Source organism: Erpetoichthys calabaricus, chromosome 11 (assembly GCF_900747795.2).
Source record: "Erpetoichthys calabaricus chromosome 11, fErpCal1.3, whole genome shotgun sequence".
NCBI classification, from domain to species: domain Eukaryota; kingdom Metazoa; phylum Chordata; class Cladistia; order Polypteriformes; family Polypteridae; genus Erpetoichthys; species Erpetoichthys calabaricus.
This window is the reverse complement of record NC_041404.2, coordinates 73,403,061-73,430,353: the sequence shown is the minus strand read 5'-3', so window position 1 is coordinate 73,430,353 and position 27,293 is coordinate 73,403,061. Positions and strand designations below refer to the sequence as shown.

The following is a 27,293-nucleotide window of genomic DNA, read 5'->3' as shown; positions in this document are numbered from 1 at the left end:
AACTAAAATAAATAAATGAGTTTGCTTTTATTACAGTTTTTCAGTTCCCCAAAATCATCTTGGCAGAAAATTTTGATCTATTTCATTTGCCTACGTGTTCTTTAATCCACCCATCTTTTCTCAATCTGCATAAGCCTGTTCAAGACTGCAGTTCAGGTCGTCAATTCAATGTCCTTCCATTCCATTGGCCTGATATTCTTGAAACACTAGAAGTTAAAGGCTATTCCTTATCTGACTGTTCACATTTGACATAGACCTGAAAGTTGAAACCTATGAATAGTTAATATGATATTGATTTATCTTAAATAACAAATTAAGAAAAAAAGCAGAAACAAGTCTTTATTAAAAGAGGAAATGCAAAAGTAATGTTCTTAAATGTGTTGCCTAATTTCTGTTGCTACATTAACTTTATTTGAATTATTTGTGTGTCCCAGGTAATAATACCTGTTTTGCTGCCTTCTATAACTTGCAACTTGTGATTATGAATTTTATCAGAACAACAAGATATTATTTCACAATTTTTATATATAACATTCAAAACAAGTTCTCTTAAATTCCTATTAATTGTTTTCTTCTAATAAATTTAATGCAGTTTTCTTATATTTATATATATTCCAGCATATATTTGTTTTTTACCTTTTTGGCAAAGGTGGCATCTCATCTCCACTCCTTCCTGTGGAATAAACAGGTTCAACCATAGATTAGTAAATACAAAAATCAACTGAACAGATGTGTGAGGGACTCCCAGAACCCTATGTTCACAGTTAGACTAGACTCTCACTTATACTTAACAGAAAAACTGAACATTTTGCCAACATACCAGACTGTCATGTTACTCTATAATTAATCTCTCTTGTGCTGATTTTCCCAGGCATTTTCAGTGCACAGTAAGCATACCAGTAGGTGATTCTTCCTATTCCTTTCTAGCCATATCTTGTATATAGAATATGTTGAACTGCAATCCCTTGTCTAACAGAATTCTAAACAAATATACCTGTTTAGAACTCGTTCATTACATTACATACATCCCCATATGTTTACCAAGAAGATAATAGCCTGGGAGAAAATTAATTAAAATTATTTGAATATTTTAAAAAATTATTTCTGAAGTGATACAGAAAAAAATAGAGACGAAAACACTGTGGCCTTCCAGGAACAAAGAATATCTGCTCTGTTTTAATATGAAAGGTAATTGTACTTTATTGAATATTATTTTTTGAATTTTCTAATTTATATACTGTTTTCTTTTTAGAAGAGTCGGGCCATCAGTGTTCTCCTGTAGGACGGTGGAAATTTTTCATCAATCAGACAATCAAGCACCGCGAGTCACAGTCCTCCCAGGGATTGCTAATGCCTTCCAGTGGTGCTACAGATCTACACCTGAATTCTAGAGGTATTTAAGATGTATAAAATTACTGTTCCACAGTAATTAGAATTTAATCTTACATAAAACACCTTTGTATTACTGTTTTTTTAAACTGCATTGAATTAGGATATTAACATCTGAGAAGTATTATAAAGGTTTATATGCATTAATTAACCTGTTAAATTATGTTTTCAAGTGTAAATATTTAAATGACACCCAGTTTTATATCTACCATTTTATTTTTTTAATTTTAGATATCAAAGAAGAAAATGTTGACAAGTTCACCAATATTATAGTGACATATAAACAGAGTTCTGATCAATTTGATGTCCCTATAGAAATTGAAATAGATCATAGTAATAACCCAGCTGTCATTAAGAAAACAGAAGAAGTAATGACATTTGTTGATTCTCTGCCAGCTACTGTATCCCTCAGTTGCCATCAGACCTCTGTAGGCCTAGTTCAAGAGATTACTTCAGAAGAACCAACACTTGGAGTTGAAAATCAAACCAAGTATGAAGATAGTTATTCTGAATCATTCGTTGGAGAGACAGAACAGTGTAATGAACTTGTTTTAGAGCTGAAGCATGACACTGATTCATCTTTGCTCTCTCAGAGTAGCCTTGTTACCAGATCTGGTACAGAGGTTACTTCAAGTCTTTCTTTTTTGGAGCCACCGTCTCAGCAGATCCAAGAAACTACACCAGTGTCATATGCCAGTCCTGCTCAGCCATCTTCATTTCCAGATTCAGATGGAGAAGGACCTCCAAAATTTGAATATGTAGACAACTGTATCAAGACATTGGACAAAAAGCTTCGAAGTTTACTTTACCAAGAACACAGTGGTTGCTCTGTGTCTGGAATTTCTGAAGTCTCAACATGTGATCCCTTAATGGCTGAAATCTTAGATTCTACTAGTGAAAAAATATCAGTCACAACAGTTTCTTCTTCTTCCTCCTCAACTTCATGTTGCTCCTCATGTTCTGATCTCTCTGGCTTTACACAAGGACCAACAAAAAAAGGGGCAATTGATGAATCAAATGCTGCTGCAGCAGCAAAAGCAACAGCCGGGCTAGGTGAGGACAAAGATGTCATCATTAGAACAGAAAAACAAGCCTATCTTAACTCTGAAGGAAATGTTATTTCAGCTAATCCACTAGATATGGCAGTTCGGCAGCAGCCATTATCCTCTGTTATTTATCGTGACGTCTCAGTCCAAGGTGGTGATAAAGAACACCTCTCAGAAGCCTTCACATCAATGTCCATTGAGGCTGCTGTTGTAAGTAGCTTTAAGATAATATTTTTAAGTTTTTTAAGTAAATAGTTCATAAAACCTTAAAAACCTTAAAAGTGTATTTATAGCAGAAATAATTTGTATATCAAAATTTGTAACATCCATAGTTCTAGACCAGTACATGTTACTGTTAAGCTCTGTATGCACAGTGCACTGCCATCCATTTATTCAGTTTCATAGAACATTTTTCATGGTCATGGTTCTTTAGCTTGCAAAAAGGAGAATATGAACTGTGTACTCGCTGTTGTTATAATGGTCATTATAATGGTTATAATTGGCCATTAGCTGTGTGCATGAATTTTAATAACCAGCAAGCTACATTGCCAGGACTATGTTTATGACAATAATTCAATGTATTGAAAGCACAAAAACAACAAAGCATCATATCATTTAACCAAAATTTGGTTTCTGGAAAAGACAGGAAAAGCTGACAGGTTTTTTTTGTTCTTGTTTTTTTTTTTTTTTTTTTTTTTTTTTTTTTGTCATTATTAAACATATCCTGTGCTTGTATCCATCATCGGGCAAGAGGAGGTCAATCACCATGATATTATAACAGCTCTACCATGTAGTAAAACCACACAACAGAATAGGACAGCCATGCTAATCATCAAAAAATAAATGCAGAAAAATAGACAAAGTGCAAAACACAAATTACAGTTCAGCCTTGAAATATGGCAAAGTAATAAATAAAATCTTTATAGTATTCAATGTAGCCTGAAGCTTTCTTAAAGTTTACTTTCTTATAACTCTGTGAAGCATTAAATTAGCCAATAATCACATAACTGTCTTTTCGTAGTGCCAGATTTAATAGGTGAAGATTCATTTGAACAACAGTTATATCTGCATGAAATCATAACTTAGAGCCAAAAATACAATTTGCTACTTTTAGAAATGCTCATGATATTAATAAATGGATGACTCTGGTTTTTTTATTGGTATCTGCAGGTATAAATGTAATTGTATTGCATTATCCTATTTTCTGATTTACTTTTGAGAATTCATCATTTTGTTTTGTATACAGGATTCTTTACTAGTTAATAATTTTCTCATTTTATTATTTTTTTTTTAATTTTACAAAGTAGTGAACTTGCTAAACTTCAGCCTGATTAAATAATTAAAGTTAGGTGGTACACATGCAGAGCAGGTTAGAAATAATGGAAGTACGAAAATTCGAAAGTCTCAAAAAAAAAGGATAGGAAAGATCGCATTAGCACAAACAGTAATTATTACTCAGTGAAATAATGGAACAGTGAAAACAGATTGAATATATTGTTCGGATTTAAACTTTAAGAAGGAGACTTGTCGATCGTCTAATTCATGTTGCCAGCGAGAATTAAAAGATTCCAAAAACGTTGAGACTTTTAACATGAGATTCTTTCAAGTCACCCCCTACTTACTATTTTCAAACAAGACCTCGGTCATCTAACCTCAATCGTGTGAATGCTTTTGTCAGACACAGTTCCTGTGCTCTCAGCTCTAACAAATTTTATCAGGACAAAAATTTTATACGTTCCAGATGACACGTCAACGACTAAGCAAAGAAGAAAGAGCATGGACAAACATTTGAAAAAGTCAGTTTATTTATCGGAGAGAAAGAAACGATATTCACTCACGGGCAGTTATACGTTGCGTTGTCATGATGCAAGTCCAAACACAGAATAAAATTCAATGCGATCTTGAAGAAATGTTAATTCCAAATATTGTTTAAACTAAAGGTTTAAAGTAAAAGTGAAAATAATGCATATGTAACAAATCCCATGAAAATAACAATCTCTTAAAATTGTATATCTGGTTAACCAAACCCGGGGGTGGGCGAGCGAAGCGAGCAGGGGGCAGAGCCCCCTAGTATACTAAAAGATTAATAGATGGAAGATATGGAGGATAATTATTACTATTCTTAGAAAGTACAGTGATAGTTCTACTCTCTGACAGTGAAGGAAAATGGAAGTCACTGCATGGTGTTTGCATGTTCTCCCAAGGTGCTGCATTTTCTTATCACAGTCCAGACACATGTAGGTTAAGTTTGTTGGTGTTACTAAAGTTGGCCCTATTGTGTGTTCTGTATGATTAAAAGCACTATAACTGAAGCCCATTGTCTTAAGATATGTATTTGTGTGTGCTTTGTCAAGGCAACATTTTCATGTAATTTTTTTTTAACATTAAAAAACAGTAATACAAAAAGTTAAGTGTGTACCTAAAGAATTTACATACACATCCAGTACCATATTTATATACTACTTTCAAAGATTTTCTGAAATAAAAATTACATTTACAATGTACTTACAAAATTTTAAACCTTGTAATTTTTTTATTACGTGGTTCACAACAATATGCCACATGTAAATATATGTTGCACTGGTGTTCATTTTCTTGATTTATACTTACTGATATAGGTGCATGGCAGAGAGAGGAAAAGGAGACGGGAGGGGGGTTTATGGCAGTCCTGGTGCAATGCTAGAGAAAAGTTGCGAAGGTAAAAATTATTCATGTTTCTATAAGAAGATCAAATCAATGTCATATCACATAAGTGCTTAATAAGATATCTTTGAGTGGCTCTAAAACCAAAATAAGTTTCTAGTACCTCTGTATAACAAAATTCCATGAAACAGAAGTGTAATGATTATCCCTACCCATTATTCCAGTTTGTCGTATCTTCACAAACGTGCGCAAAGAATGCAACATAACCATCTTAGTAATGCATGGTGGAAGTTTTTAAGTAAGATATCAGCAATGGAAATCTTTTTTAGCATGCCAGTAGCAAAGGTATAGGTAGAGCACTGTTTTCCAATGTTTTTTCTGTAGTGCCCACCGTTTTTTTTTTTTATCCTCAAAAAATCCCAAGGCACACTGATTCTACCAATCGCAAAAGCATTAAATCTATTAGACTTGCTAAACTGTCTGGGGGGGTCAGGAGGCAGCAAAAAAAAAAAAAAAACAGCTCAGAGATTGCCATTCACTGTACAGAAACTTGTGTGCCCACTGTCCCTTGGCTTTGTGAGAGTCACTGGCGAACACACAACCAGGCAGGTTGACCCACAACACATTTCCTGGCAGCTAAAGTACTCTCCAAGTGCTGTGTCTGCAAAATGGCGATTACTGAGCTGCTTTTTTGTTGGCTTCTCCAGGTAGTCCCGTCCTCCTTGGACAAATCTTAATCACCTAAGGAGCCTGTATCTGTCAGGTCTGGACCCAAGGGTACTACACTGCTATTTCCATGGCACACCAATTGAAAAATACTTGTGTAAAGACTTGTGTAAAGATTATGTAAAGAATAATTATCAAGTCATTGACGGTGATGAGCAATTGAGTGTAGTATTTGTGGAGTTTTAACACAAGTTTTAATGTATGTCCATTTAAGAGAGGCTTTTACTTTCAATTAAATCAGTCTTCAGCAGTGTGTTCAAAGTCAACAGTAATTTCAGTTTGTTTTTTTTACTTTGACATGTCTATGTCTCATATGCTGTGCTAATTTGATAAGTAATACTTTGGCCTCGTTTTCTAATTGCCTTCTTTACAACTAGGAAGGCTTCCAAATTTAGGTTGTATTTGCTCAAGTAGTGTTTTCTTAAAAGTTCAGGATTAAGGTCATTGTTTAAGTTTAAACTATGTCATTACATTTTTTTAATTCCTTTGTGTTGATGCTACATTAATTTTGTGATTCAGTTTGTATTTACTTCATGATTTATGTATGTATAATAAATAATAGTTACCCTAAGTTCTTGTCTATAAGCCGGACTCATGTATTAGCCGGAGACCAAAAATCATACGAATTTTTAAAATAAAATCGTATCATAGATAAGCCGGACTCATGGATAAGCCGAACGTACTATAACCTATAACTAATAGAAGGGAGGGAGGTCAGTGGTCTCACTCGCGCCCATTTAATTTCTTTAAGGGGGGAGAGAGTGTGAGATATTGCCGTCTCTCTCACTCCCCGCATGGCGCGGTTGGAGCGGCCGGAGCGCGTTCTTTCTGCTCTGGGCGTCGCCGAGTCAACACGAGCGCGTAGCGGTCATTTAAATTGTGATTTTATATGTAAGCATATTTAAATATATATCGCGGATTTCTGCGGACAATGGGTCTTTTAATTTCTGGTACATGCTTCCTCAGTTGGTTTGCCCAGTTGATTTCATACGCTATTGGCAGATGGTTGAGAAGCTAGATTGCTTACTTTTCTGTCAATCTTGCGCTGACTATCTGTGATCCTGACGTATGGGGATTGAGCAGGGGGGCTGTTTGCACACCTAGACGATACAGACGCTCGTCTAAAAATGCTGAAAGATTATCTTCACGTTGCTATCTTTTGTAAAGCTGATTCCTGAAAAGACATGCTGCACAGTGCTTCGCATACTTAAAAGCTCGAAGGGCACGTATTGATTTTTGACTGAAAAACAAACTCTCCCTCTCTCTCTCTTTGTCTGCTCCTGACGGAGGGGGTGTGAGCTGCCGCCTTCAACAGCTTTGTGCCGCGGTGCTTCGCATACTTAAAAGCCAAACAGACATATTGATTTGTTTGCTTCACTCCTTTGAAGAGGAAGATATGTTTGCATTCTTTTAATTGTGAGACGGAACTGTCATCTCTGTCTTGTCATGGAGCACAGTTTAAACTTTTGAAAAAGAGACAAATGTTTGTTTGCAGTGTTTGAATAACGTTCCTGTCTCTCTACAACCTCCTGTGTTTCTGCGCAAATCTGTGACCCAAGCATGACAATATAAAAATAACCATATAAACATATGGTTTCTACTTCGCGGATATTCTTATTTTGCGGGTGGCTCTGGAACGCAACCCCCGCGATGGATGTATAAGCCGGACTTATGTATAAGCCGATATTCTATTTTTTCATTTTCACAACTTTTTTCCTTAGATAAGCCGCGGCTTATTGACAAGAACTTAGGGTATGTGTATTATTATAATTATGTATTTATGTATGTTGGAGGGGTCGATATGCAAAAGCCTGCCACTTTTTCCTGGTTCACATACAAGTTAGTTCAGCATACACCATTTCTGTAATACTGTTTTCATTCAGTTTTCATTCATTGATCAGTTTTGTGGTAATAGGTTCCTGCTTAATCCATCTGTTTACGCTACCAGTCAGATGAGTTAGACACCTCCATCTTTGCAGTTTTTATTGAGATCTAAGCAATTCAAGTCCCATGAATAATGTATGAAATAGTACAAAGGTAAGTGGTAAATTGCCAGAGTTTTAAAAATAAGGTTTAGGTTATACAAAAGGCCTTTTTCAGGGAACAAGTAATTGTTAACAACTTGCAGCTTTTCTGCAGGAATGAAAGTTAATTAAGCTTTGACAATTTGTCTCAACTTTTGTTTATTATCTTACAAATACTCTATCTGTATTATATACTCTATCTGTACTCTATCTGTACTGTAAAAGCAGTGTTGTAACAAATTGTGTTGCTATCCACTTTGAGGCATTAACTGGGCAATATTGTGCTGCAGGATGTAGCACATCACTATAATAATATGAAGAAGACAGACAAACTATTATAACCCCTAAAAGTTGGTCTTTCCTTTAGAAAAAATGCTATGAAATTCAAGCCATCAGTGAGTATAGTTTTCTGCACCATTCATCCATCAATTATCCAACCCGCTGAATCTGAACACAGGGTCACGGGGTCTGCTTGAGCCAATCCCAGCCAACACAGGGTGCAAGGCTGGAACAAATCCCCGGGCAGGGCACCAGCCCACACACACCAACCACACACTAGGGACTATTTAGGATTAAACATAAAATAACCAATTAATACATGAAACAAGTTTCTGAATTAGAATATGAACAAATAAGCAGGAATAAAATTGACACAAATATAAATTGCTAAAAGAAAACCATGCAGTAATAGCATAATTTGTGCAAGTCAATATGCAGTAATATCAGTGTAGATATTAAAGCATCCATAACAATGACTCTCTGTAAAACAGAACTTGACTGAGTTAAGTTACGTGACTTTTCCAGTGGTGTTTTTCGGTTGTAGCCTTCATTTACATAGTCATAGCAAGTTGAAGGCATGCTCCCATAAAACCGATAATGCAATGTGTCCAACATGCCCAGCAACTCACTCCAAATTGTCTGCATCTCACTTAGATAAAAATAAATAGGTTTTGTTTTTTCCTGTAGTCATAGGGGCAGGATCTCTGTGCATGAGAGATAACAACCAATAAATGCTCATATAATGCAGGAACATGGAATAAGGAGCTATGGGTATTTTGGACCTCACAAACAGAAGAGAAGCTTGACTGTCTAATGTCTCATGTTTTACATACCACGACAGAATGGAAAAAGAGAAAAATGGATGAAATTACTGGTGAACTCTCACTGTACCTGTTTAACCCTTCATATAATGCCGGTTCCATTGGGCAGCATGTTGTTGGCTGTCAAAAAAAGCAGGGACCACCACTGAGCAGGAAGGTTGGCACTTAGCAGATATATTAGAAATGGCATGTGATTTTTAATTGTTATATTGACATGATCCTGCAACTAGATCAGCAACTGTGGTTGGCAAGTCTGACAAACCCCACGACTAAAAGTCATGTAATGTAACATCAGCTTAAGTCATTCAGTCATATCACTTTAAAAATACCCACTGCATTTTGGAGGTCAATAATGAATGAGTAATATTAAAGAACCAGATTAGTTGTCAGTTTTAGACTGAAATACTTAAAGGAAACAGCTGCTCAATGACTATTCTTTAGATATTCAGATCTAAAACTTCCAACCAGACCTCCTTCTTGACCTAAGCGGCAAGCCACTGCACAGTAAGCACACCCAGATGGAATCAAGTCAGTAGTTTTTTTACATATTTCATATAAGTCTAATATATAGAAATTATAGTATGGAATGAATTCAGTCAGTACTAGTGAGCACTGTTCGCCCCAGAGAGCTGGCTGCACAAAAATCCATGTCCAAAGTTTATTTAAACAAAGCGTACATTTTGCAAACTTGAACCCTGAGCTTTATCGCAATCAACAGGAAAAAGTACTGAAGTATGCCATTTTTTAAGACTACTGTATTCCAAGATGACATTTATTGTTAACCGAACATTTCACAAGAGTTCATCACAAGAGTACCTCAGCACAGTGGAAATGAAACACTTAGCTGAGTTATAGCAAGAGAGCGGTGAAAGTAGAGAGTATAAGATAAATATGGAAGAGCTGCACCTGGAAAACGATTGCGGACTTGCGTATGTAGCAAGGAAATTGGAGAATAGTGCAGTGATTCTGAGTTTTCATAGAGTTTTTGATCCAATAAATGTGTGACACAGTAATATCGGATGCATAGAAAATGAATTCCCTTCTTGGGTGGGGCATGATTTGTTTTGAACCTAGTTTTGTTACACTTGACTTGCTTGTATATAATGTTATTTGGTTTTAATAAAATCAATAAAATGCTTAAAAAGAATTCTTAGATAACAACAGGCTGCAGTGTAAAGCTGGTATGATCCTCTCTGTAGGGTCACCACAGGAAAGCTGGTATCAGCATGGTAGTGATGAATGTCCATGCATACCATGGGATGCTGAAAATGTAGTTGGCAGGGCTGCCGCATACAAAATCCACAGTAAATGTTAGTGTAGCACCCCTCCAACATAAAAAAAGTACTGAATAGTAGTCTTGAATAAAGCAAAACAAAACACAGTGAAAAAATTGAGTAAATTTTACTTAGGGAGGAGTATCAGCAACTTGCAAGAGCATACCCTCCCTGCTGAGATTACAGTGCAATATTGTCCAAATAATGTTTCAAAGGGTGCAGCAGCATACCAGCACTTCAATTATTTAGACAGAGGGGATAGGTAAATAATCAACAAAAGTTGGGACAACTATACGAATTGTTCACATAAACTTTCATTCATAAACTTCCGTTGCTGCAGAAAAGCTGTAAGTTGCTAACCCATTATTTGTTTTCTGATAAGGTCATTTTTGTGTGACTCTAAAAATGACATGATTTTTCAGTTTTTGTAACCTAAACTTTTTTTTTAACCCCTAGCAGTTTACTACTTACCTTTGTAATATTTCAGGTTATTCACTGAACTTGAACGTACATTTCAAAATTGGGACTGTTTTAAAATGCTTAACCAAGTAGTGAGTGTATGTAGATGTGCGTACACATATTTAAACAAATCCTTCTTTTTTAAAAAATTGGAAACAACTACAACTTTGTTTATTTGGAGTGCAAGAAATTCCACAGATTTAAAAATCAGTTAAGTAGACGTCTAAGGCAGAGAGGGGAATGGCAGAATATTATTTTCCGCTCTAGCCTACTACCAGGGTCCACATAAATTTATTACGAGGCTATGGGAACAAATCTGACAAAATGCATCTACTGTGCCCTTCATAATGTATGGGACAAAGACATGTTTCTGTGCACCCACTACACAGTTTAATATTACAAGTCAAACCATTCAGATATGATTTAGAGTGCACATTGCAGACTCGCATTTAATGGTATTTGCATACTTCGGTCACACCATGCATAAATTACAACACTTTTTCTACAATGTCCCCCCATTTCAGTGCACCAGTAATTACATGTGGTTGTGATTACTTAGGTGTGTTTCATTGCTTCATTAGTGCAGGAACAAGATACCTAAGCTTGCTTCTTCTAACAGACTACGTTTGGAGTCTGTATTTGCCATTGTTCAACATGAGAACAACAGCTGTGTCAGTGAAAGTCAAAAAAGCCTGAAAGACAAAAATAAAACTATTCGAGACATAAGTAAAACCTTAGGATTACTTAAATCAACTGTCTGGACTATCTGGAACAAAGAATACATTGGTGAACTCAGTGATCACAAATGGATTTGAAGGCCAAGGAAGACCTCCATAGTTGATGGCAGAAGAATTTTAACTATGGTAAAGAAAAAGCCCCAAATGCCTGTCCAGCAGATCAGAAATGGTCTTTAGAAGCATATGTGTGAGTGTCAAAGACTACTATCTGATAAATACTTCATACAAACAGAAATACAAAGGTCATATTCAAAGATGCAAACCTCTAGTTATCCACAAAAATATAATGGCCAGATTAGAGTTTGTGACAAAGTACTTGAAATAACCTGTAAAATTCTGGGAAAAGGTCTTGTGGACAGACAAGACAAACATGAACCTGTGTCAAAGTGATGGCAAAGGTAAAGCGTGAGAAAAGGGACTGCCCAAGATCCAAGTACACCATCTCATCGTTAAACATGGTGGTTGGGGGTATTATGGCTTGGGCATGTATGCCTGCCACCGGCTTCATGGATGATGCAACTGCTGATGGTTGTTGCACAGTGAATTATGAGGTGTATAGAAATACCTTATCTGCTCAAATTCCAGTAAATGCCTTCAAAATTCAGTTGAGCATGCCTTCCATATGCTGAAGATAAAACTTAAGGAGACAAGCCCCCAAAAAGAGCCGAAGCTGAAGATGGCTGCATTAGAGGCTTGGCACAGCATCACAAGAGAAGACACCTGGAACCTGGTGATGTCTATGAATTGCAAACTTAAAGCAGTCATTGGATGCAGGGGATATGCAACAAAGTACTAAATATGACTGCTTTGTATACATACCATTGCTTTGTCCCAAACATTATGGGAGGGGGGCGGCATGTAGAAAAAGTGTTGTCATTTGTACATAGTGTGACCGAAATGTATGCAAATGCCCTTAAAGTCTGCAATGTGCACTTTAATCACATCTGAATTGTTTGATTTATAATTTAAACTGTACAACAGAGAGAGAAATCAAGGAAAAAATGTATCTTTGTCCCAAACATTAAGGTGGGCACTGTATATCTGCTTGGTTACCCATGGACAGGAAATCCTGCCCTAACTTTTTCTTGTGTGCTTTGCTGTGCACACCATTGGCCACTAATTACCATCAATTTACTAGAAATCTGAAGGTTCACCACTCACTCAGGTACCAATACAGTACACATTTTAAGGCTTATTACTGTCAATAAGCCACCTGCCTCTCAGGGTCACTTGTTTTAGAAATATCCAATGCTAGGACCTTATTTGAATAAACGTTTTACTTTTCTTTCAGGCTGTTTTGTATGCCCAGTAATCTGTAGACTTCTAACAGCACCTTGGAAAGATATAGGGCATCCTGGTCTGTTTAGCTTACCATTTTGTTACTGCATCCTTCTCCAGAAATGTAAACAGAAAGTGAATCTGAATGATTTAAAGGAAAAAAATAGTTGTCTGAAACTGACATGTAAAATCTTGTACACATCCAATTTTTACCATAGTTGACTAATCCATCTTGTGGGTTGGTAAGATTTTTCACTGCAAACTGAAGGAAACCAAATCTGGTATTTTTTTTTCTTGTGAATGATACTGGCTTTTCCTTGTGAACTGTTGAACAGCAATTTTATTTATTTAGTTACAGATGTATTTAATGATTTATTTATTTCCAGGTTTACAGATTTCTAGACTTATTTATTTCCAGATTTCTTCATCTCTGTGCTACTGAGGTGGGAAGCCCGAGCTTTTAATCATTAAAAATATATCTCTGAAAATAAATAAATCAATATATCATTTGTTTGAAAAATAAATATATCTTATTTATTTATTTATTCTGCTGATTTACAGTTGAAGTCAGAGGTTTGTATACACACAGGGTGAATTCTTTAAAACTTTATTCTTTAAAACTACAAAATTTTACTTTGTGCAGGGAAAAAATCATTTTTTCCAACAATGTTCACAGACAGGGTATTTCACTTTTTATTAACTATTCTAGTGGGTCACAAGTTTACATACACTTTGTTGACTGTGTGTTTAAACAGCTTGGAAAATTCCAGAAAATGTCAAGCATTTAGACAGTTAGACGGTTAGCTTCTGATAGCCAGTTAGCCTAATTGGAGTTAACATGTATGTATGTATGTTAAGGCCTACCATCAGAACTCCCTGCCTCTTTGCTTGACATAATGGCAACATCAGCCAAGACCTCAGGGAAAAATTGTGGACCTCCACAAATCTGATATGTTCTTGTGAACAATTTCCAAATGCCTGAAGGTTCCACGTTCATTTGTAAAGTGTAAACACCATGAGACCACACAGCCATCATACCACTCAGGAAGGAGACTCGTTCTATCTTCTAGAGAAGAACATACTTTGGTACAAAAGTGCAAATGAATCCTAGAACAACAGCCAAGGACCTTGAGAAGATTCTGTAGGAAACAGTTAAGCAGTATCTGTATCCACAGTATAACGAGTCAGATATCGACATAACCGGAAAGGCTGTTCAGCAAGGAAGAAGCCACTGCTCCAAAGCTGTCATAAAAAAAGACAGACTGTAGTTTGCAGTGGCACACGGGGAAAAAGATATTGTCTTCTGGATATGTCCTCTTATCTGATGAATCCCAATATCAAACTGTTTGGCCATAATGACCATCATAATGTTTGGAGGTAAAAGGACGAGGCTTACAAGCCAAAGAACACCATCCCAGCCGTCAAGCATGGGGGTGGGATCATTATGTTGTAGGGGTGTTTTGCTGCAGGTGGAACTGGTGCACCTCACAAAATAGATGGCATCATGAAGAACTACAATGATGTTCATATACTGCAGCAACATGTCAGGAGCTCAGCAAGGAAGTTGAAGCTCAGTAGTTAGTGGGTCTTCTAAATGGACATTGAGCCCAAGTATACCTCCAAAGTTGTGGCAGAATGCCTTAAGGACAGCAGGGTCAAAGTATTGGAGTGGCCATTAAAAAGCCCCGACCTCAATCCAATTGAAAATTTGAGAGCAGAACTGACAAAGTGTGTGCAGGCAAGGAGGCCTTTGAATCTGTCCCAGTTACACCAGTTCTGTCTGGAGGAATGAGCCCAAATTTCAGCAACTTATTGTAAGAAGCTTGTGGAAAACTACCCAAAACATTTGGCTCATGATAAACAATTTAAAGGCAATGCTACCAAATATTAACAAAGTGTATGTAAACTTTTGACCCACTGGAATTGTTATATCTCTCTATTATAAAAAAAAATCTATGAAGGAGACAATACGTGATTTTCTCAGACACTAACTTCCTGTGAGACAAAAGGACAGCTGGTGCACAGGCTTTTAAATGATTGACACGCAGCGTGACAAGCAGAACACGCAGCTCGGCAGCAGCAAGACAGCAGCTGATCCAACCGCATCTCCTTAGTGTGCGTTAAGCCCCCCCTCTGCAAACCCCCTTTAACAACACGAGCGGCAGAGATGCGAAGTGGCTGGCGTGCCTTTTGGTTGGGGGTAAGTAAATGTCTTAAACGATATGCCAAATTTATAGTTTGTTAGTATCAAAATATGTGGTGGTGTTATAAAGTGTGTTTTAAAGAATTCACCCTAAGTGTATGTAAACATCTGACTTCAGTTGTATGTGTTCTTTATTGATGGCAAGAATATTTTTTTTTTATGTATGTATACCAATATTTATTTCTTTATTTATGTGTTGTTAAACAGTGCAAATCACTTTACTAAGTAAAAATATCACACATTTTAAAATTAAAACCTTTTTAAACTTTCTTTAATTTAAAAAATGCACAACAACACTGCATTACTTAACACAATCATGTTTTTGTTTTGTTTTGTTAATAAGCTAAAATAAGCAACCTATTGTCCCATACCTAGATGGTTGCTTTATTGAATGCCACTGTGTGTCTTTCAGGTCTAGGGATAGTACTAGGGTGTTGTACCATGTTAGCCATTATGAATGTAGAGAAAAGCCAAGCAAAATGACACCTTTTATTGGCTAACTAAAAAGATTACAATATGCAAGCTTTCGAGGCAACTCCGGCCTCTTCTTCAGGCAAGATGTAATCATGATTAAGCACACCTTAAATTTATTTTAGTGCTCCCTCACTAGAATGGTATGTCCCAGTATCTTTTGCAGAATCAACTCGAAATTCCTGTCAGATATTGTAAAATTTCCCATCTCATAAACCATCACTTTCAGAGCCTTTTATCCATCACTACACGCCTAAGCCTAGCCTTTAAGCTGTGCTGTAATATTAAAAAGAAAATGAAGACTCAAACTAATGATAAACTTACCATAAATGTGCTGTATATGAAGGAACCCAAAATTCCTACCAGAAATTGTGAAATAACTTTCTCAAAAATCACGTTTATATTCTTTTAATCTACCACCACACACCTCAACCATAGAAAGAAGGAAATAATGTGATAGATGAAAGAACAACAATCAGTGCACTCTCTCATGAAGTCCACAGCTTCACAGAGGCAGTCCTGTGGCAAACTACTACCATCAACTCTTCTATCTATACTGTTTACAAAGGCATTATACTTGCTTGTAAATAGGTTTTCATCAAGCCTTGTAATTGTACCATAATCCTGCCCAACATTATCTTCAGCTTCTAAGAGCAGAAGGAAGGAGGTACATAAAGCATAAAGTAGATCGTGGAGAATGCCAAAATATACCATGCTAAAAACATATACTGGTACATGTATATACATGTTTATTTTAATAATTGCTTGATAGCTGTCTTAATGGTTGGGCAGCACAAATCAGACCTTTGTATACACAGCAACAGCCTTTTGCTTCTCTTTGGGAATTACTATTTTACTTATTTGAAATAGTGCTCATCGTTTCTGATTTGGCTAGCTTCACCAGAATCCCTAACAGCAGCTTTCCAAGAGGTTCTATTCTTTGTGAAGTTGCCAGTGAGAAGCCATTCCCTTGGTCAGTAGCAGAGGCCAAAGAATGATGGGCCCAGTATTTTCTCTGCATCTGTTGCTTTGCCACATCCTTCCATGTATTTTTCCTCCCTTTCTTCCCCTTCAGCTGTGACAAGGGCTTGTCTGTTGTGTATGCCACATCAAGTAAAACGTACTTGGTGTGATCACTTAACAAATGAGCTACACCAATACAATGTGTAATATCTTTGTTCAGCACTCTTTTAGATTAATAAACCTGTAAATACAAATTCTCATTTCCCAATAATCTTTTCTAACAATGCTCATTTTCCATGTCCATAAAAAAGGATGGATCTTAATGAAGATTCAGATATTTTACATTTGGTTGGTGGAGTGGGGAATTATAACTTCCCCAGGGTCTTGTACTGCTGGACCATGCTGAATACACCTCCTCAAATGCACCCCATCAGGTCCCCAGAGCAGCATTGACTTTACTTAAAACCTCCTAAATTGTCACACTTGCTACCTTATTATGTAGTCTGACCTCTGTACTCTTGCAAAGAAAACCTATTTCAGCCACTTCCATCCTGGAATCATTTTGTTTTATTATCAATTCAACCATACACAGTTGTGTAGTACATAGTGAAACGAAGCAGTATTCCTCCAGGACCACAGTTGTACAAATGAAGACAGTGCAGCGCTGAACTGTACACATTTATGGTATCTAAAGATGCAAAAAGTAGCATTTTGTACCAAAAAGTGACAATATCTTAATAGAAGGAACAGATGTAAATATGACACTGGAAGTAACAGTCAAGTCAAGTTGGGGAGCGTGCTCCGGTACAGTGCATTGCCGTGCCCATCACATGACAAAACAGCTCGGGACCTCGGTTGGCAACCCCCCAGGCAGACACACAGTCCAGTCCCACCCTCCAGAAATGACCCTCTATCTGCTGCAACCAGGTGTAACGTGGGCGATCCCTCGGCCTTGTCCAGCCACTCGGGTCCCCAACAGTGAGGATCCTATGAGCCGAATCACCCTCAGGGAAACGCGCCACATTGCCATAGTGCCATAACTGACGTTCCCTCACAATGCAGGCAATGTGCCTCATTCAGGACTCCATGAGAAACTGCTCATTCGACACAAAGTCAAACCAATGATACCCAAGGATTTTCTGGAGAGACACAGTACCACAGGAGTCCAGTCTTCGTCTCAGGTCACTGGATAGCATCCATGTCTCACAACCATATAGCAAGACAGGAAGCACCAGGACTCTAAAGACTTGGACCTTCGTCCTTTTGCATAGATATTGGGAGCGCCACACACCCCTTTCCAGCGACCTCATGACCCCCCATTTTCTCCCAATGCTTCTACTGACTTCAATATGAAGAGTCACCAGAGACATGAATGTCACTGCCAAGGTAAGTTCACCTCTCGACAAGGTCAACACTCTCTCCGCAGACAGACACACTGCTGATGGCTGTGCCTAAGAGGTCATTAAAGGCCTGGATCTTGGTTTTTATCCAGGACACTCGCAAGCCCAGGCACTCAGACTCCTCACTTAGTCTCTCGAGAGCTCCGATCAGAGCCTCCATTGACTCCGCAAAGATCATAGCATCGTCAGCAAAGCCAAGATCTGTGAATCTTTCTTCACCAACAGATCCCCCACAGCCGCTGGACCCCACGACCTTGCCCAACACCCAGTCCATACAAGCATTGAACAGAGTAAGCGCAAGAACACACCCCTGACGAACCCCAGAATCACCTGGAAAAAACACAGAGATTCTGCCTCCACTCTGCACAGCACTCACAGTACCAGTGTACAGGCCGCTCATGATATCCAGCAACCTCAAGGGGATCCTGCGGACCCTCAGGATGTCCCACAGGAGAGCTCAATCAACTGATTGGAACGCTTTATGAAAATCGACAAAGACTACAAAGAGACTCTGCTGATATTCACATTTGCGCTCCATGAGAACCCTCAGTGCCAGGATGCAGTCGATGGTAGACTTCTTAGGCGTAATACTCAAAGTAGCCAGCACAGCGGGACACAACTGCAGTGTCATCCGTAAGGACTGTTCCATCAGCCACCCTGACTGCAACTCCCAGAGGAACAGATTCAGATGGGCATAATGCTTCAATTCTACTTTTAAGCAGAACGTGGGTCCCTAGACTACAGGTGGTGTGTCACTTGCTCACAGATTCCTCTAACAAATGCCTCTTTATCTGCCCTCAAGCCCTCGCAGCCGTCCTTTTCAGTTCCTGGTACAGACCAGAGTTGCCATTGAGCCATGCACTGCGACTCCTTTCAATGATATCCAGGGTGCCCTACGAGATGAAACACCTCCTTCTGGGACTTGTCATGGAAGGTCTCCCACATCACATTAGGATTGGCAGTCGCACTCAAATCCGCAAGTTCCTAACACAAACTGCGTGTAAACTCTTTAGAAACAGCCTGTTCTTGGAGTCTGGACAAGTCCAGGCTCATTTTCCTAGTAGGTGGTAACCTATTGGACCTAAGCTGGATCCTAAGAGTAGCAACAACGAGTCTGTGGTCAGAATTCACAAACCGGGAACTTCTGTAGACCCTGCAGTTTTGCAAGAGCCTCCAGCACCTGCCCACTTGGATGTGATCGATCTCCTTCACTGCACCACCAGTATTGGAGTACCAAGTCCAGCGATGCAGCTCAAGGCGCTGGAACCAGGATCTGGTGATTTGCAGCCCCTGACCTTTTGCAAAGTCGAGGAACATGGAGCCACCTTCACCATGGTCACCAGACCCATGGGGACCGAGACAATCCTCATAGCCAGCCCTCTCAGTGCCAGTGGCTGCATTGAAGTCACCCATGACCAGAGGAACGTTACCTCGTGGGCACCCAATGAACCACAGAGCAAAGTTGCTTATTAAATGTCTCCATCACCAAGATATCACTCACCGCTGTTGGAGTATATACACTGTGATAACAGACAAGGCACACAGCGAGTGCCGTAATCTGAGTCCCATAATACGCTCGTTGAAAAGAGTGACATCGGAGTGACCATCAGAAGAAGCTAATCCGCTACAGCAACAGCTACTCCTCGAGTATGACAGCCATCAGAGCGACCAGAACAACAAAAGGTGTATCCACCTACAGAGATCTGGCCCAGTCCCAGGTCTGCGCACCTCAGAGAGTGCCGCCACTGAAATGCGGAATTTACGCAGCTCCTCCAACAGCAGAGGAAGATGATCATCTTGCCAAAGAGACAAGACGTTCCATGCGCCTACCCGGATGGGGTGCCTCAAATTGGGACCCAAGTGCTGCCATGCAGCAGGCGACACCTCAGCAACACACCAGTTCTGGTCCCCAACAGACCTGACCTGATTGGCTGTCCAATTGTTTCAACTCATCTGGAGAAGGGGCTACCGAGGGCTTTCCCCCATCCCCTTCATGTTGCGAGCAGTCTTCCTATGAGCAGCTGCAGCAGAGCTACTCCCGCAGAGAGCAAAAAGGAGTGCCTTCTGTTGTCTTGGAGCTGTGTGGAGTTTTTTTTACGGTGGCTGGAGTGCCAATCCTGCCACCAACCCCCATGATTTCCCTGCAAATTAGAGGACTGCTTGCAGGGCCGGATGCAGTTTAACGTCATTCCCATATAATAATAAATATAAAGACATTATGTAGTTGAGTGGGAAAGTGTACGTGTGTTATTGGTCAAGTCCCTGAGTGTTTGAGTCTTGTAGCTTGAGGGAAGAACCTATTACACATGGTAGTAAAGGACCGAATGCTTTGATGCCTTTTTTCAGACGGCAGGAGGGTGAATCGTTTATGTGAGCGGTGCATCAAGTCCTCCAGAATCCTGGTCACTTTACAGATGCAACATGATGTGCACATGTCTGTGATAGAGGGAAGAGAGACTCTCAGCTGGTCTTCACTATCTACTGCAGGGTCTTGCAATTCATGATGGTACAATTCCCAAACCAGACAGTGATACAGCTGCTCAGGATGCTTTCAGTAGCCACTCTGTAAAAGGTGGTGAGGACAGGTGGTGGGAGATCTGCTTTCCTCAACCTTCACAGTAAGTAGAGACGTTGCTGGGCTTTCCTGGCTATGGAGCTTGTATTGAGGAACCAAGTAAGGTTCTCCACCAGATGAACACCAAGGAATTTGGTGCTCTTGATGATCTCCACGCTTGAACCATCTATGTACAGCATAGAGTGGTTGCTTCTAGTTATTCTGAAGTCAACAACCATCTCCTTTGTTTGGTCTATGTTCCGAGACAGGTTGTTGGCTTTGCAGCAGCCCGTTAACAGCTGCTCTCTCTCAATATGCTGACTCATCGCACTTGCTGATGAGGCACACCACAGTTGTGTCGTCAGATGGCCAGATGGAGGGTTGTAGCTATGGCATCATCCATTTAACGGTTTTGGCGGTATGCAAACTGCTGGGGGTCCATTGAAGGGGGCAGCAGCATCTTGATGTGCCTCGTGACAAGCCTGTTGGAACACTTCATGATGATGAGTGTGAGTGCAACTGGACAATAGTCATTGAGGCAGAACACTGAGGACTTCTTTGCTGCACCTGACCATAGCTGATTGGGAAATGTGTATCGGGGGTTTCCTTAATAAATTAATGGTCAAAGACTTGCAACAACTTGACTACCAGCTTCTGTTACTAATACCATGGCACTGATGCTTCCAAACAAATTGATATGAATAAATGAAGAGACAACACTTTGCCCATAGACTGCAAATATTATGTTGAGCAGCCAATCAAACCACTTCTCTGTCTCTTTCTCCCACCGGTTACTCTGTGGCTTGTGGTCATCCATTTTCTACAGGCCTACAATCAGTTAGCATTCCAAGTTCAGGTCCCTTCACCAGGCTGATTGATATTTGAACATATTCCAGGAACCAAAAAAAACACAAATAAATATAATAGCTTTCCAGCATGTGAAATCTATGTTCCTTAATTAGTATTTCAACTGAATATGATAGAATAGATTTTAAAAATGCACATTTTTCCAAAAAAGACATTCAGTAATTGGCACTGCTACTATTAGTGCCGCCTGTGTTTGAAGAGGTAGAAGCAAGAATTGGGAGTAAACTTAAAAGTTGCTCCTTACAGGTGCTTTCAGAGTCTTTATATTTTTCAGTCTGCAGCTATAGGTCTCTATTCAGTTCATGCCACCGGTTTTCACTGGCATTCAAACTTGCACACTGAGCTAGCCATTGGAATTTGTAAGTTACTGTAAGTTTATACATTTTTTTGTAGCCATTTAATAAATTTTTGCATTTGAATGTGCATTTGTAGTCACTGTCTTGCTGAAACAATGTTTCGAACAATTGTTTGGTAGAATCAAATAGGGTTTTATTGAATGCCCAAGAAACCGATACAAATTTATTATGCAGTTGATCCATGTCCCAAGGAGCTGAAAAAAAAAAAAAAAAAAGGTACTATCACCATTGATTTCTTGGTGGCTCCTCTGTCTGTTTGACATTATTTGTTTTTGAATTCAGGATGTAACCAATACCTGCATCTAGATTTTACTACTTGACGAGTCATCTGTTTTAGTAGTTTTAAGTGTCTTTAATTTAAATACATATATATATTTTTTTGTGAATGTCTATGTTTACCATTAGGTATATCGTAATATAGGAAAGCTAATATATATTAGCTTATGATGAGAATAAGCTACAATATTGATTTAGATATATGTTTTTAGAAAGCTAGTACTTAAAAATGTAATACAGTGTAACACAACATTTTAACAATGGCATACTACTAGTAATACAGTGTTTAATGTGATTAATAGGATAACTCTTGAGTTAAGTTGATAATGATAAATGTTTTCTTTACAAAAACGTCTAGCAAATAATTAAACTTGTCAGAATCACAGCATAGATGAGTTTAATTAAAGATGAGTTTAATTAATCACATCTACCTCTTTCCTACAACAGTTATGAATAGATACACTTATATATCATCATTCTGTAAACTCCAGAGTGTAGAACAAAATGTGCAGTTGATTTTTACAGTTATATATACACTTACTTTTTATTTTGTTGTATTAATATCTTTTTTATAATGGTTTAAATTAGGACTTGGTTAAAATAAAACAATACTTTTTAAATCTTATACAATATTTTTAAGATATTATTCTTAACCCTTTTTAATCTAATTCAGGGTCTCAGAAGACTGAGACTATTCCAACTATTTTGGATGTAAAGTTAAACAAAGCACCATTCCATTGCAGGGCCTACTTTTGCACACACTTATTCTCACAGCAGGCCTATTGAGAATCACAGTTTAATGCAATATGCATGTCTTTGGAGATGTGGGAAGAAAATCTCTTCAAACATGACAAGAACATCTAAATTGCATGTTGACATGACTGGATGTAGGATTTAATCCCAGGGCACTGGATCTGTGAAGCCAAAGCTGTAACTATTGCACCACATTTTCAAGAGGTGCAAAAGTTAGTATTTCTGTGCTAATAAAATAAGCATGACCAAAATGTTTATACATGTGAAATCCGTTGTTTCTTTTGGATTTGCCAAAATCACTATACTTCACTAATTAATGAAACTATCCATCCATCCAACCCGCTGAATCCAAACACAGGGTCATGGGGGTCTGCTGGAGCCAATCCCAGCCAACACAGGGCACAGGGCAGGGTGCCAACCCACCGCAGGATACACACAAACACACCCACACACCAAGCACACACTAGGGCCAATTTAGAATCGCCAATCCACCTAACCTGCATGTCTTTGGACTGTGGGAGGAAACCCACGCAGACACGGGGAGAACATGCAAACTCCACGCAGGGAGGACCCGGGAAGCGAACCCAGGTCTCCCAACTGCGAGGCAGCAGTGCTACCCACTGCGCCACCATGCCGCCCTTAATGAAATTAATCTTCCAGAATACTACAATATATTCCTTAAGCATTGTAAATGCCTGATTTCTAAAATCACTAGTTAAATAGCTTAAAGCACAATGAGGAGGGCAGTTTTAACCTGTGTTTTTTAGTGATGGAGGACTAAAAACTTAAATTTCTTTATTTACTTTGACTTAACTGTAACAGAAAAAGTATTCACAGTTTGAGCATGATTTAATTTAGACTTCTATTAAATTTGATCCTGTAAGGCAGTAATATAGGAAAGTGACAGCTGTTTGCGTTCTTCGGTTCCACAAGAGTGTAGATTTTCTATGTAGCAGAGCAATATGTATCCGTTTTTCTGTCACACAGCTTACGACGCATGTATCCCATTGGATTTATACAGTATAAGGAATTTGCACCATCTGTCCAAATTTGTCAGTTATGAGAGGTATGTTTTATCCATGGGTGATATCCTGCCTTTGCTTTCTATGCTGCTCTAATGCTTTATGATTCTCTCTGTTCCTGTAATGAAAACAAACAGGGTTAAGAAAATGTATACATTAATCTTCCAAAGGTACTTTGTATTTGTGCTCACTATCATAAGCTGGAAGCAGTGTATAGAGCTCTTAGTCTCACACAAAAGCAACTTGCAATAGCATTTTGTTATTTGTTTTTAATTAGTATTTTATTAACATATTTCTCCATACTTTAATGATTCTGAATTATTCTCATGTATAAGAATGGTTAGAGCTATGCTAACATTGGATATTCTACAATTTTTTTTGATATGCTTTCTGCATTTTCCTTTGTCATTGGTCAGAACTGTTAGTAGAAATAGAAGCTTTTGTCTCATCCATTTCAAACAAATATATTTTAAAATATATATTAAACAAATATTTCAAACTTGGTTTGCACTACAGAATTTATTTCTCCCACCCAAAGAATCAAAATCATTTTTATGGATTTATTAAGATTTTCAGTTAACTTCAGATAAGAATAGCCATTTAACATTGATATTTGTATGATTAAGAAATCTCTAGATTTGCTATATATAAAACAAAAAAGTTATGAAGCATGTTTTTGTATATACTTAATGTTGTTGCATAAATTATATTTATTTGGGGGTTCCTTTTTTAGGATGTACCTCTACATTCGGATGCCTCTTCACCTGGAGACCCAGAGTACCTTCCTTCCAGAGGTGGAACCTACAAGCTGCAAGCAGGAGGTGGATATTTTGGCCTAACCTTTACTTGTCCTAGTCTCAAAAACCCTGTTAGCAAGAAATCCTGGACTCGAAAATTGAAAAGCTGGGCATACAAGCTTCGGCAATCTACCAGCTTTTTCAAGAGAACACGGGTCCGTCAAGGTAGCGTTTTTAGAGTCAGGGTTTAAAATTAAACCAAATTAGCTATAGGGAACATTTTTGTTTCGTATTTTTGTTTGAATTTTCATATTTCTTTACTTTTTTTTTTGTTGGATTTGATCCTATAAGGTGACAAACTCTTCATTTTGCTACTTTGTTGCTGCCCTGTGAAAACTTAAAACCATAAACCAACAGTGAACGTTTATAGGTTAGAATGTTATATCTATAAAAGTATGACAATGATTGTATCTGGATATGTCCAACTTCATTTTTTTATTACTGAAGTCATTTATTTTCTACTGTAATTATTTAATCATTTCTGTGCATAAAATCTTGTGCAAAATAACTGTGCACAAAAAAAAGAAAAACTTTTTTTGAGACTGAAACCCTAAAACATACTGGATTTTTTTTTAATCTTGATCCTGTTAATTTCAGTATCTTTTCTGCAGCAACAGCTAAGTTGCCAAATGGTTTTTATGTCACACCTGGAATAACGTTTTGAGTTAATATTTTGAGATTATTTTTATTTTTACACCTGTCCTGTTGTCCCACCATCATTCATTTTTAATTTGTTTTTAGTGTGTGTTATTACCACACATCTTCATCCCCCTTCCTCTGTGAGTATTTTTGATCATTAGAGTTAGGCTCTGTTATCTGTAATGCAAACATAAGACTCAGAACTGGAGTGGACCACCCTATATCTTAAGAAGGACAATGGGAAAACAAAATATTAAACATTTTTGTGCACATTTTTTTGTTGGTAAAATCTGGTGTTGATCAAAGTAGCAAAAATTCTGGAAACTTTCTCACTAGAAATGTGCTTTTCAGTACTTAAAATACTTTTATATAATACTTGACAATTTTACATATATAATATTAGGTGGTATCACTGAACCATTAAACCAGATAGTGATATAAACATCTTAAATAAGCAGTATAATATGGATCTGATGTACCCTATGAGGTAACAGCATTTTACCAAAACGTATTTAGTTAAATCATTTATTCACCTTCTGAGATGCTTTGTAATCTAGGTTGATCCTATCAAGTTCTGAGTGTTTTCTACATTTTTTTTCCAAAAACTGAGTGATTCGTTTTGGGGGACATAGTGATGTTCAGTAAATCCCAGTCTAGCACATGCATAACCCTAACCTTCATTTTTTGGAGCGCTATGAGTATGTATTTGTAAAAGCATTATTTCAGATTACATGTTTTATGCTGCTTCAAGAATCCAGCATTCCGAGTTTGAATACTGAGCTCAGCCATTTTCAGTGTAGAATTTCCATTTGTTTGTATGGGTTTGTCTTTGGGTTTTCTGGTATTCCCCAAAGACGTGTGTGCAATGTTATTTTGCAAATCCACACTGGCACATTGTGAGAGAATGTGTGTGTGCATACGTGTGTGGGTGCTGTTATAAGCTTCACTATCTGTGTACAGCTGATGAAGGCAGCTTGCCTAGTGCACAGACCAGCTAGGATAGGCTGCAGCCCTCCATAACCCTAAATAATTTGTGACCTTGTAAATGTTTTAAAAATTCTAGTTTCAAGCTAAACAGTAAATAGCTGGTGCAACTTATTTTATGTAGTTGCTTTAAATCTCAAACACAGATGTCTTAGACTCCTGTGTCATATAACATTCTTTCACTGAATGTTTGCTTAATAGTTGACAAGTTAAACCTGATGATCTTATATCTATTAAAACAATGCAGTCAAAGTATCCCCCTTTCTCTTCCTGATATTATCTCTAAATCAATTTTGGTCTTTTTAATTTTATATTTAATGCCTTACTTATTTGTTGTTCATTGGATAAACTTCTCACATTCTACCCTGAAAATGATTTAAGGCAAGAAATTAATTTTCAAAGATTCAAACATCAAATATAATTCTTCTGCTGAGCTTCTATTCCTAAAAATTTACATTTGTTTATTAGAACGTAGTGAGCATTGTTGCATATAATTCCTTAGTACACTCCAAAAGTTATTTGTTAGAGGAGCTTGATTCAATAATGTGTAAAAGTTTCACAAATTACTTGAGTAATTCAAACTCAATTAATTGTAGCTAATCCTAATTTTAATCAAAATAGTTACTCCAACCACAGTGGAAAGAATATGGTTAAAGTAAATTGTTTTGAGTTATTCTAACTTATTTTAACTGATATCTATAAACATAAGCAACTTTTTTTTTAAACCCAATTACAAAAAGTTAACGAAATGTAAATATGTGTATTGCCCACTCTTGCTTTATGTGAACCCAACAAAATATTTTAGAATTTTTATTTTTACATTTTAATTAAATTGGCAAGTCATCTGATCCTTAACCCACAACCTGTATATTATTGAATAATATTCCCAAGTAAAAAATGACACCAAGGTCATTGATATATGTATTATGTAGTCTGCTTTAATCATAAGAGCAAGAAAAGCCTCCTCAAGTGATTTAGCCTATGCAGTAGGTTTGCCAGATTATCAAGGACAAATTTGCTCAAAGCCACATTCATAACAACGTAAATCTTGGGTACTTTAAAAAATAGTGTTATACCTAGTCTTTAACTTCTTCTGATATTATATAAAAGAGTTGAGATTGCTAAGCCTCCATAGTATCTTTACAAAAAAGAAGGTCCCTTATGTAATGCAAATTAACTAAACATGTTTTAATAATGCATTTTTGCATCTGAAAATAACCAAAAGCTGATCAAGCATTTTGTAAATTACTTTATTAATTTAAATTTCCCCCAAAAAATCATTTGATTTTGGCAATATTGATATACGGCCTCCAAATGTGATTGGTGATTCCA

At 37.7% G+C, this 27,293-nt stretch overlaps 1 protein-coding gene across 6 annotated transcripts in view; it reads left to right on the top strand.

Annotated features, from left to right (window-relative positions):
- si:dkey-151g10.3 (serine/threonine-protein kinase WNK3) overlaps positions 1-27,293 on the top strand; it is a 343,184-nt gene that overhangs the window by 278,007 nt on the left and 37,884 nt on the right. For all 6 annotated transcript variants that reach the window (XM_051933579.1, XM_051933582.1, XM_051933581.1 and 3 more), the window contains exons 19-21: positions 1,253-1,393; positions 1,621-2,645; positions 24,275-24,362. In XM_051933579.1, coding sequence (XP_051789539.1) covers positions 1,253-1,393; positions 1,621-2,645; positions 24,275-24,362 — 1,254 coding nt within the window. The remainder of the gene's footprint in view (positions 1-1,252; positions 1,394-1,620; positions 2,646-24,274; positions 24,363-27,293) is intronic.